General features: G+C 41.8%; 1 protein-coding gene across 1 annotated transcript in view; it reads left to right on the forward strand.

Annotated features, from left to right (window-relative positions):
- Nucleotides 1-10,738, forward strand: part of NHERF2 (NHERF family PDZ scaffold protein 2) — a 34,489-nt gene that overhangs the window by 17,016 nt on the left and 6,735 nt on the right. Inside the window, exons 3-6 of the mRNA XM_074197224.1 lie at nt 8,291-8,470; nt 8,956-9,109; nt 10,214-10,257; nt 10,634-10,696. Of these exons, the coding sequence (XP_074053325.1) occupies nt 8,291-8,470; nt 8,956-9,109; nt 10,214-10,257; nt 10,634-10,696 (441 nt within the window). The remainder of the gene's footprint in view (nt 1-8,290; nt 8,471-8,955; nt 9,110-10,213; nt 10,258-10,633; nt 10,697-10,738) is intronic.

Genomic DNA, 10,738 nt, shown 5'->3' on the forward strand with positions numbered 1-10,738 from the left:
GGGGGTGCGTGTTTGCACATTTGTGTAGATTCTGTGGGGCTTTTCTCTTGTTTTTATCCTCCTGGATCTCTGCATCACTGGATAATGAACTGGAGTGCCAAACAGTATGGTGAAGCAGGAGGAGCCCTGAGCCTAGAGACAAGAGAGATCAGAGTTCAACTTCTGCTTCTAATGCTGAATTAGGTGGACACTTTAACATCTCTGAGCCTGTTTTTTTTTTTATCTTTAAAATGGATTATGAGAGAATTTCTGGAGTAGTGGATAGAAAATCCATCTCAAAGTTAGGAACATCTGGGTCTTCCTTCTGATCCATATACCACCTGTGTGATTTTGGACAAAGAGTTTAATCTTTCAGTGCCCCCAAGCAGCTCTCCAAGATCATAAAGAAGAATGAGTACCTATCTTCAATGACAGCAGGCTTTTCTTATCAGGCAATCCTGGGCCAATAAAATCACAAATCTGGTTTTAAAAAAGGAGAATAAAAAAATCAGGATAATAATATCTTTAGATCAATGATCAATGTAAAGCAAAATCTATTGCTATGTAAAATCTTGGTTCCAAGTAACAGCTGACATATAAATGATACTTTAAGTTCCATGAAGCAATTCGCACTCCTTTATCTCATTGTTTCTCATAACAATTCTGGTATTTTTTTGAAAGCAATGGGGTTAAGTGACTTGCCCAAGGTCACACAGCTAGGTAATATATTAAGTGTCTGAGGTCAAATTTGAACTCGGGTTGTCCTGACTCCAGGGCCAGTGCTCTGTCCACTGAGTCACCTACCTGCCCGTCAAATCTGGTATTATTAACCCCATTTTACAGTTAAGGAAACTGAGGCTGAGTCAGTTTGTGATTTGCCCAAGAAAGTCAGCACAGTGTAGTGGACAGAGATCTGACCTTGAAGCCTGGGGCTCAAGTTTATATACTGACTGAATGACTCTTGAATGGTCAAGTCATGAGACTGCTCTGACTTTTGACCAGAGGCATCATATACTCACCCCAACCAGGGGGACTGAATTTAGCCCATAATCCTCTTGAGTGCTGATTTAAAGGTAAATGGAAAATATTTTATAAAGTGAATAAAAATACAATGAAAGATAATAGTTTGAGACTAACTTTGAATAGTGCAAATTCAAATAAATGTGAGTGAATAAAAATACAAGAAAAGATAGATAAGAGATTGAAACTAAGCCCACAGGGTTCCTTACAGTGAACCCCAATTCTATTTGAAATTTAGACAATGCTATAAAATGAAAAATTTAGGAAGAGGTATGGACTTGTGCTGCTAGAGGTAGTTTCTTTAGGTGGGGAGTTCCATTTATACCCATGGAATCACAGCTGGTCCCCATCTCATGCAGCTGATAAGTCTCTGAGACAAGATTGGTACTCTGTTCTTCCTGACTCCAAGTCTAGCTACCACACCTTCTAGGGCTATTGTGAGATCCTAGTGAGATAACGTAACCATTGTGTTTTCAAAAACTCCAAGTGCAACTTAAACAAATGTTAGCCCTTTTTATTGCTCACCCCTTCCTTCTAGATATTCCCTTCCCCTTTATTTTTGGATCACTGGGTCTTGGCTTTAGAGCTAGACAGACCTCAGGAGATTACCTCTTATTTTATAGGGGAAGAAATTAAGGTTTAAAGAGACTGAGTGACTTGGACAAGGTCACACAGCTAATGTGGGATTTGAACTCAGAACTAGTTTTGCCATGCTGTCTCTGTGACACTCTCTTGGTTATCTATCTTTCTTCTTCTTCTTCTTCTTCTTCTTCTTCTTCTTCTTCTTCTTCTGCTTCTGCTTCTGCTTCTGCTTCTGCTTCTTCTGCTGCTGCTTCTGCTTCTGCTTCTGCTGCTTCTTCTGCTGTTTCTGCTTCTGCTTCTTCTGCTGCTTCTGCTGCCTCTTCTGCCTCTTCTGCTTCCTTCTGCCTCCTTCTCCTTCTCCTTTTCCTCCTTCTCCTCCTCATCTCCTCCTCCTCCTCCTCCTCCTTCTTTTCTTCTTCTTCTTTATCATCTATCTCTTTATTTCCTAAATGTAGGTATTGTTTAATGAGGTTCTCTGTCAAACACTTCATTCTCTATATATACTTTCTTAACTTTGTCAGTCCCTTGTCTAATCACCTCTGACCCTCATTGGAATCTGGATCTGTAGACACAATTCTAATCTCTCTTCAAAACTCCAACCCTGAATCTCCTACTGATAGTTGGATGTTCCAGCATGTTCCATCAAATGCTGCAAAATCCACCGTAGTCATAATGGAATTCATTCCCAATTCCATTCCCAAACCTGATCATCCTTCTGATTTCCCTATTTCTGTTTATGGCAGTAACATCATGCTCCAAGTCACCTGAGCTTAAAATCTTGTAACCATCTTCCAGGGGTGTTCTGGAATAGATTATTCAGTTCTCTTCTCTTCTCTTCTCTTCTCTTCTCTTCTCTTCTCTTCTCTTCTCTTCTCTTCTCTTCTCTTCTCTTCTCTTCTCTTCTCTTCTTCTTTCTTTCTTTCTTTCTTTCTTTCTTTCTTTCTTTCTTTCTTTCTTTCTTTCTTTCTTTCAAGACATCTGGGGGTAAGTGACTTATCCAAAGTCACACAGCTAAGTAAGTATTAAGTGTCTTGAGTTCAGATTTGAACTCAGGCTCTCCTGACTCCAGGGCTGGCACTTTGTTCACTGTACCACCTAGCTGCCCTTAGATTGTTAAATTTTCAGTGTGAGCATTAATACCTAAAAAATCTACAAATGCTACAAACCTAGGCTTGTTTTATTTATTTTTTTGTTGATTGTCCAACTAGACTTAAGAAAGTGCTAGAGAAAATGTTAATAATGAAGATTAAACCTAAAAGTATCTTTGTGTATGTTTTCCCCTTTAAAACATTACTAGGAGCAATTAGTTGGTACAGTGGACAGAGTACCAGCCCTGGAGTCAGGAGGACTTGAGTTCAAATCCAACCTCAGACACTTAATAATTTTCTAGCTGTGTGGCCTTGGGCAAGTCACTTAACCCCACTGCCTTGCAAAACCCCCCAATCAAACAAACAAAAAAAAACATTTATCAGCACATTCCTGTGGACTTTTCTCTCCTTTGCTCCTTTTTACCAAATCACCAAAGGGCAGGTGGATAGAGTATCAGCCCTGGAGTCAGGAGTTCAAATCCAGCCTCAGATACTTACTAGTTGTAAGACACAACCCTTATTGCCTCAAAAAAAAAAATAAAGTTACTCAGCAAGTCCCATCACTTCTGTCTTTCCTGGTGTCTGCCTTCATTTTCCACCACCACCACTACCTCCAGTCCTAGTTCAGACTCTCATCTCATATCTGCCTGGACTATGGCACTAGTTTTCTACCTATTCTTTCTCTGTCTCTAGTCACTTCCAGTCTGAACCATCCTGTGCAAGTTGCCAGGTTAATTTACCTAATGCACAATTATGAGTAGGGTGTTCCCCTGCTTAGAAACCTTCCAGTGACTCCCCGCTTAACTGCGGGATAAAAATCTAGACTCTTCACCTTGCCTTTCTGAGCTCTCCACTGTCTGACTCTCCTCTTGAAACTCTCATTCTTTAGGGATTTGATCTGTCCTAAGCTTTCCTTATTCTTTGAACATTTCCTTTAATTTCACTCATTAGTGTCTTTCTGTATCCCTGAAATATCCTCTCTGACTCTTCCTTTTCATTTATCAAAACCCTTTGATCCTCTAAGACTAGCTCAGGCATAATATCCTTGAAATCTTTCTTGATTCCTCTCTTTGAGGAATCACCAAATAATTTCAACTAAGTCCCAATTAATGGAAATTTTGAATCTTAATGGATCCCTTGTAATGGACATATTTTTCAAATTGCACTACTTATTTCCATTGGGCAGCAACCATTTACCACACTTAATCCATGTATAACTTTGAATAGTGCAAATTCAAATATATGTAAACCCTTCATGAGATTCATTATTCCATTCATTGGGGTCCAGTTGAATAACAATGATATTTATTAACAATATAACAATATAAATAAATAACAATATAAATTTATATAAGCCTTAAAGATATTTCCTCATGCACCAGCTTTATGAACTAAAGAAAGAATTATCTCCAATTTAGATTTAAAAAAACAAGATTATGAGAAGTTAAGAGACCTGTCTAGGGTCACACCATAAATGGCAGAGTTGGCAGTAGAACCTAGGTCTCCTGACACCAAATTCTATTTCATACTTACTTTTCTATTCTATTTTGCATCTCTCCAGTATGCTCTTATAGCATTTTTGGAGGGAGGGGTCATTTAGACCTAGAATTTCAACAATGTAAGGAACTCCTGTTGTCATAACTTCTTCCAGTAATGTAGATCAACAACCTATTAGTAATTTATACTTCAACACTTGTCTGTGAGATATTGGAAAGTTAACCAGCTTGCCTTTGGTCACACAGTTAGTATGTGTCTGAAGTTAGATTTGAACCCTGGGCTTCCTGACTCTCCAATACACTAAGCACTTTGTACCTCTCATATGTACTTATCATAAGAGAACAGCTTTAGTCAAGTGGTAGGGACTGAAGCCAGATTCCTGGCAGTTGAAGAGTGAGTGGGTGGTGAGGGGTGAGTAAGCAGGCAGGTAGTGAGTGAGCAGAACAGTGTAAATGACTCTTGAGACACTTGGCCATGAAAGGAAAGAGAAGGAAATGGGGTGAGAGTAATAGAGGATGTAGGTTTTTTTCCTAACAGGAACACCATGAGTGTGTTTATAAGCAGAGAGGAAGAAGCCAGTGAAGAGGGAGGGATTGAAGATGTAGAAAAGAAAGGAAATAATTGATGGAGTAAAGTTCTAGAAAAGAAGGAAGAAGTGGCTAGGATGAATAATTAATCTTGAGAGCAGAAGTTAGGAGAAAGGATGATAGGATAACATTGGGATTTTGCAGGATTTAATCCCAACATTGAATTTTTTGCAGAGGAAACTGAGATCCATAGAGGTTTAGTGATTTGTCCAAGGTCTTCCCACACTATCAAGTTGCCACCAATCTGGGTGACTATGGAAAAACTTTGAGGGGGTGGAGATGGCCTTGAAAGAGTAGGTGGGGCAAGATGGGTGGAGTGGTAGGTTAAAAAAAGATTTGAAATAGTTACTCTGTGGCATTGTTCAATAGAGATGAATTTGTGAGGTGTGTGCTTGCAATACAGGTGCCTGTAAGTATGCGTGTCTGTTTATGGGTGTCTATTTGTCCATGAATGTGTGTTTGTGTTTACTCATGCCTGAGATTCTCTAAAGAACCTTTGACTTTATGCCATAAACTTTGATCAGAATTTTCTTTATCTTGATATATAAAATAAATATGCATATGCATATATATATTTGCATATGTATACAAACATATATACATGGATATATATATATATATATATATATATTGATCTGTTTGGTTTTATATCATCTTCATTTCTCAGTATCTGTTCCTTCCTCTCTTTCAGAGAGTCATCCCTTAAAGCAAAAAAAAAAGAAAGAAAAAAGGAAAAAATAATTAACCAAGAAATCAACTGAGGTTGAAAGTATATGCAGTATTCACTACCCATTATCCCCTGATTCTGTGAAAGAGGGAGGAAGGAAGGGCAAGCTCCCAGCTCATTTTTAGGGCTAAATTTGGTTCATTATAATTACAATGTTCAGTTTTGATTTTCTTTTTTTACTTCCTGTTTATTGTATCAGCACATCTATTGTTTCCCTGGTTCTGCTGACTGAACTTTGCATCAGTTCACATCAATCTTCCCATGGTTCTCCTTGGTATTTGACCTATTCCTCATTTCTTACAGCACTGTAGCATTCTATTACATTCATATGGCTCAGTTTGTTTAGCTGCTCCCTGTTGATGGGCAGCTACTTTGTTTCCAATTCTTTTCAACTACAGAAAGTCCTACTATAAATATTTTGGTGTATATGGTACCTTTCTCTCTGGCTTTGTCTTTCTCGGGTCGTCTCTGCCTAACAGTGACTCAACCCCTTTTTAGCAGCAGCTGGAGAACCTTGTTCTCCCTCCTCCAGGAGCAGTGTGGGTTAGTGGAAAGTACATGGGATCTAACTGCAAATTCAGGCTGTTACTAATTGGGCAAGTCAGTTAATTAATAGGATATATTCATTTGTGATAAGCAAAGTGGCTTATGCAGATTAGGTACTTTGATAAATGTTTTTTTATTACATTTTAATTAACTTTATTGAATCTCTTTCCTTATCTGTAATACTCCTAACTACAATACCTCATCCACCTACAATACCTATTTTACAAGGCTGATGAGAGGGAAATTGCCTTAAAAGTTGTAAAGGAATATGAGTTGTTATTTTGGACCGATATCTGAGTATAGCCTTATGGACCAAAGCTTTCCATAACTCAACCCTCAGCTTTATAGACGAGGAAATTAAAATTCCACTGTTCTTTCAGGCTGGGCTAGTGAGTCCAGTCTTTCTCCTAAGCCTCAGTTTCCCTGTGTGTGACTTGAGGGGGAGGGACTTAGGATGTATTCCCCCCCCACCCTTTCTGCCTCTTCTCTGCCCAGCCCCCTCTAGTTGGCCTGAGAAATCGGAGCACCTGGGCTGCCCTGGCCCTGTCTTCAGGCCACACCTCGATGTTTAATTCAGCACCTGCCCTGCTGCCTCTGAACTAGCTGAGGCCACTATTGCTTACTTGGGGAGCCAGGGGGGTGGGAAGGGGGAGGCTCTGCCCCCCCCTTCCCTGGGGGCTCTCCAAAGTCAGGGTGACATTCTTCACTTTGGATGAACTAAATTCTGCATCCCTTGAAATGGCATCCCCAAGGCCTCCCTCCCCCTGACCACCATCTCATCTGTCCATCCGCCTAAGGAAGCCAAGCATAATGAAGAAGGTAAATCTTGATCTGATGCAGAAGAATTTCATGATATATCTTCAGTTATGAACTTTGTATTCTTCACGGTTTTGGATAAGCTGGGGTTCCAGTTCCTTTCCAGGAATCTGCTAAACTAGGATTTGGGCAAGTCAGGGGCTGATGCTGATTCTGGTGGCAGGGGCAGCTGGGAGTCTTCAGGGCTGGAGGCTGGGGGAACTGAGAGGGTCCTGAGGGTGGGGGCATGCTGTTCTTGGAGCTCCTCTCTTCCTCACATTTTTTCTGACTTTAGATTTGTGGTACTGGTGAGCTCTGTGGGTGTATGTTTGTTTGTGTGTGTGTGTGTGTGTGTGTGTATTGGGGGGGAACTGACCAGCTTATGTCAGCTGGAGGAGGCTCTGACTGTAGTTGGAATGTTTAGAAAAAACAACTAAAGGGCCAGAGCCAGGATCTCAGAAATGACTCCCTCCAACACACATGAACGTAGACAGATATGGATCCATTTACATGTATACACATGGATCATGGGTCTGTAGAATGTCAAAGCCAGTAGAGACACAGAGGATTGAGTCCAACCCCCTCATTTTAAACATTTAAAGGGAGGCTCTAGAAGGGGAAAGAACAAGAATTGAGGACTCTTTACCATTCTTTGTGCCATCACACAGAAATATGCAGTTCTTCATTATCCACAAGAATGTGGACAGATGGACAAATGCTTAGAACTGACACATATCTTATTAAGAGCCAGTATCTGGAGATGAGGCAGGGAGGTAGTCATGGGGGAGGAAATTTTGCTGGAGTTGAGAGAAAAAGCTGACCCAGGAAAGGCCATGAAACAGTGAGTTCAAGAGGAATCCTTTCCTCCCCTTGCCCTGGCCTGTGACCCTGCATTCCTTAGCATAATTGTTCTGGTGTGTGTGCATGTGGAGGCACCCAGATGCTGACAGCTGGAGGGGAGGCCATGCTGGCAAGTGACCAGTCTTTCCTAGGTACCAGGGGATTCCTGGCAGGAAAGAGTGAGGGGGGATGGGATCAGGGGACAAGAAGAAAGGAAGGTGAGATCTCTATTTACCCTTTGAAGGGAGGAGGGCCTGGGGAAAGAAAGTATTGGTTGTTTGGCCTCCAGTGGGGGTGTCTGGTATGGTGGGGTAGGGATAGGGACCTGAAAGATAGTTCTCAGACTTAGCTTGGGTCTGTGCATTGTTCTTAGCCATTGGGAGAGGAGTGGGGTATAGATAAATGCCTATCCACCCATCCCATGGGAAAGTCAGAGATGGGGGAAATCTGGTGGGACTGAGCCATGGGTGTAGTTAGGAAGCTCAGACATAATTCTGAGCCATGAAAGACCTAAAGGGATATGGGTCTGAGCCATAGGGTGACCTATGGGCTCTGGAGAGTTCATGGGTCTGACCTGTGTCTGAAGCCATGCTCAAGGCTTCCCTCTCTGTCCATCCATCTTTTCCCAGGATGTGCCTGGAACTCCCCGGGAACTGCGCCCACGTCTCTGTCACCTCCACAAAGGCCCCAATGGCTATGGTTTCAATCTGCATAGTGAGAAGTCTCGACCTGGGCAATACATTCGAGCTGTGGATGCTGGGTCACCTGCTGCATACTCTGGCCTTCGACCCCAGGACCGGTTAATTGAGGTGAGCTTAAGGGGAGCTGGTGAACCAAGCTTGTATCTGTGTGTGTGTGTTGTGTGGGCATGTGTGTGCTCACAGGCCCATATCTCTGTGACTCTATGCAAGGAGCTGGGGGAAGGGGAGGCTGACCTGCTGTGTTAGGAACCTGAGCTGTGTGGCATCACTTATTGCCTTGGCTGCGTTAGTGGTTTTAATAAATATTTGATGTTGAACCTGGTGCTGGGGGTTGGGGGAGGAAAAAGGGAATGGGGATGAACAGGGTCCCAGGGAAGTTGGGTAGGTAGGACAGGTCTAACTATCTGACTCTTCTTACTTGATATCTCTGTCCTGGGCTTTCCCCTTACTTTATCTCAGGGGGAGGAGCTATGACCTTATATTCCTAACTGCAGCACTGAAGATGACTCATTTGATTATAGAAAATCTGTTTTAAGGCCTCTACCTTCTTTGTCACTTCTCAAATTTGGTCTCACTTTTCCCTGGTCCTACAGGTAAATGGTCGAAATGTGGAAGGACTTCGTCATGCTGAAGTTGTGTCCAGTATCAAGGCCCATGAAGATGAAGCACGATTGCTTGTGGTTGACCCTGAGACTGATGCCTACTTCAAGAGGCTAAGGGTGGTGCCTACTGAAGAACATGTCACAGGTATGTTTTGGGGAGGGCAATTCAGAAAAGAATCATCCCTAGCCTGTTATCATCTGTCCCAGGGACCACCAGTCTTATCTATTTAGGTCCTTCTTGGGCCTACTTGGCCCTTCTATTTTAAGAGTGTCCAACCTTAAATCCATCTACCTTGGGGATACTTGGCTCCATCCATTCTGTGTGTCCTCAACCCTGGCCTCATCTATTCTGCTTGTACTGTCTACCTTAGAAACTCCTAAAAACTGATCTTTTCCATCCTGAGAACTCCCAATAATAACTCCTTCTATCCTAGGAACTTCTAATATTTGGGGAATTGTTCCCCACAGGTAAAACATCATGGTGGTTTGGGTGAGGATCATGTTCTCAGCTTCTTTTTTTTCTTTTTAGTCTTTTATTTATGCATTTTTTAGAAAGATTTAATTTATTTTGAGTTTTACAATTTTTCCCCTAATCTTGCTCCCCCCCCCAGAAGGCAGTCTATTAGTCTTTACATTGTTTCCATAGTATACATTGATCTAAGTTGAATGTGATAAGAGAGAAATCATATCCTTAACGGGAAAAAAATAAAGTATAAGAGACAACAAAATTACATAATAAGATATATATTTTTTAAATTAAAGGTAATGGGGCAGCTAGGTGGCTCAGTGGATAAAGCACTGGCCCTGGAGTCAGGAGTACCTGGGTTCAAGTCTGGTCTCAGACACTTAAAAATTACCTAGCTGTGTGGCTTTGGGCAAGCCACTTAACCCCATTTGCCTTGCACAAAACATTAAAAAAAAATAAATTAAAGGTAATAGTCTTTGGTCTTTGTTCAAACTCCACAATTTTTTCTTTGGATACAGATAGTATTCTCCATTGCAGATATCCCAGAATTGTGCCTGATTGTTGCACTGATGGAATGAGCAAGTCCATTAAGGTTGATCATCACCCCCATGTTGCTGTTAGGGTGTACAGTGTTTTTCTAATTCTGCTTATCTCGTTCAGCATCAGTTCATGCAAATCCCTCCAGGCTCTCCTGAATTCCCATCCCTCCTGATTTCTAATAGATGTTCTCAGTTTCTTAAGTCTAATCCCATTTCAATGATGGGTTCTGTCTGGTCTCTGTAGGTCCACTGCCTTCCTTGATTACCAATGGAATGAGCCCACCCCAGGTAAGCAAACAAGGGACCAAAGACCCAGGAGGAATGCATGTGATAAAGGGAGAAGGTCTAAGACACTGAGCACCTGGGTATCATAACCTTTTGGAGATTCAACCCCATCTGAATCTGTATTGGGTATATACCATGGGTCAAGGGATAAGAGTCTGGATGTTGGAGTCCTCTTGATCCTTGCTCCAACCCAGATTTCGCCTATAAGACTTCACTTTTTCTCCTCATGGAATGGAGGCAACTGTCTCTACAGTTATCTCCAGGTGGACCTTGTATGAGGGCAATGCTCTGGCATATGTGTTTATGGAAAAATCACATTCAGTATGATTCTTGGGACTCAAGGAAAGACCTGAGAGTGATTAACTCCTTGATTCCCCAGATCAATGGTGGCTCGACTTGCTCATCTCGGAGTGACCTACAGAATATGGACAAGGACACAGAGGTAACTAACCAGCTGATGGCTTGGGAATCCAAAATCCAAACC

Source organism: Macrotis lagotis, chromosome 8, assembly GCF_037893015.1.
Source record: "Macrotis lagotis isolate mMagLag1 chromosome 8, bilby.v1.9.chrom.fasta, whole genome shotgun sequence".
In the NCBI taxonomy this organism is placed as follows: domain Eukaryota; kingdom Metazoa; phylum Chordata; class Mammalia; order Peramelemorphia; family Peramelidae; genus Macrotis; species Macrotis lagotis.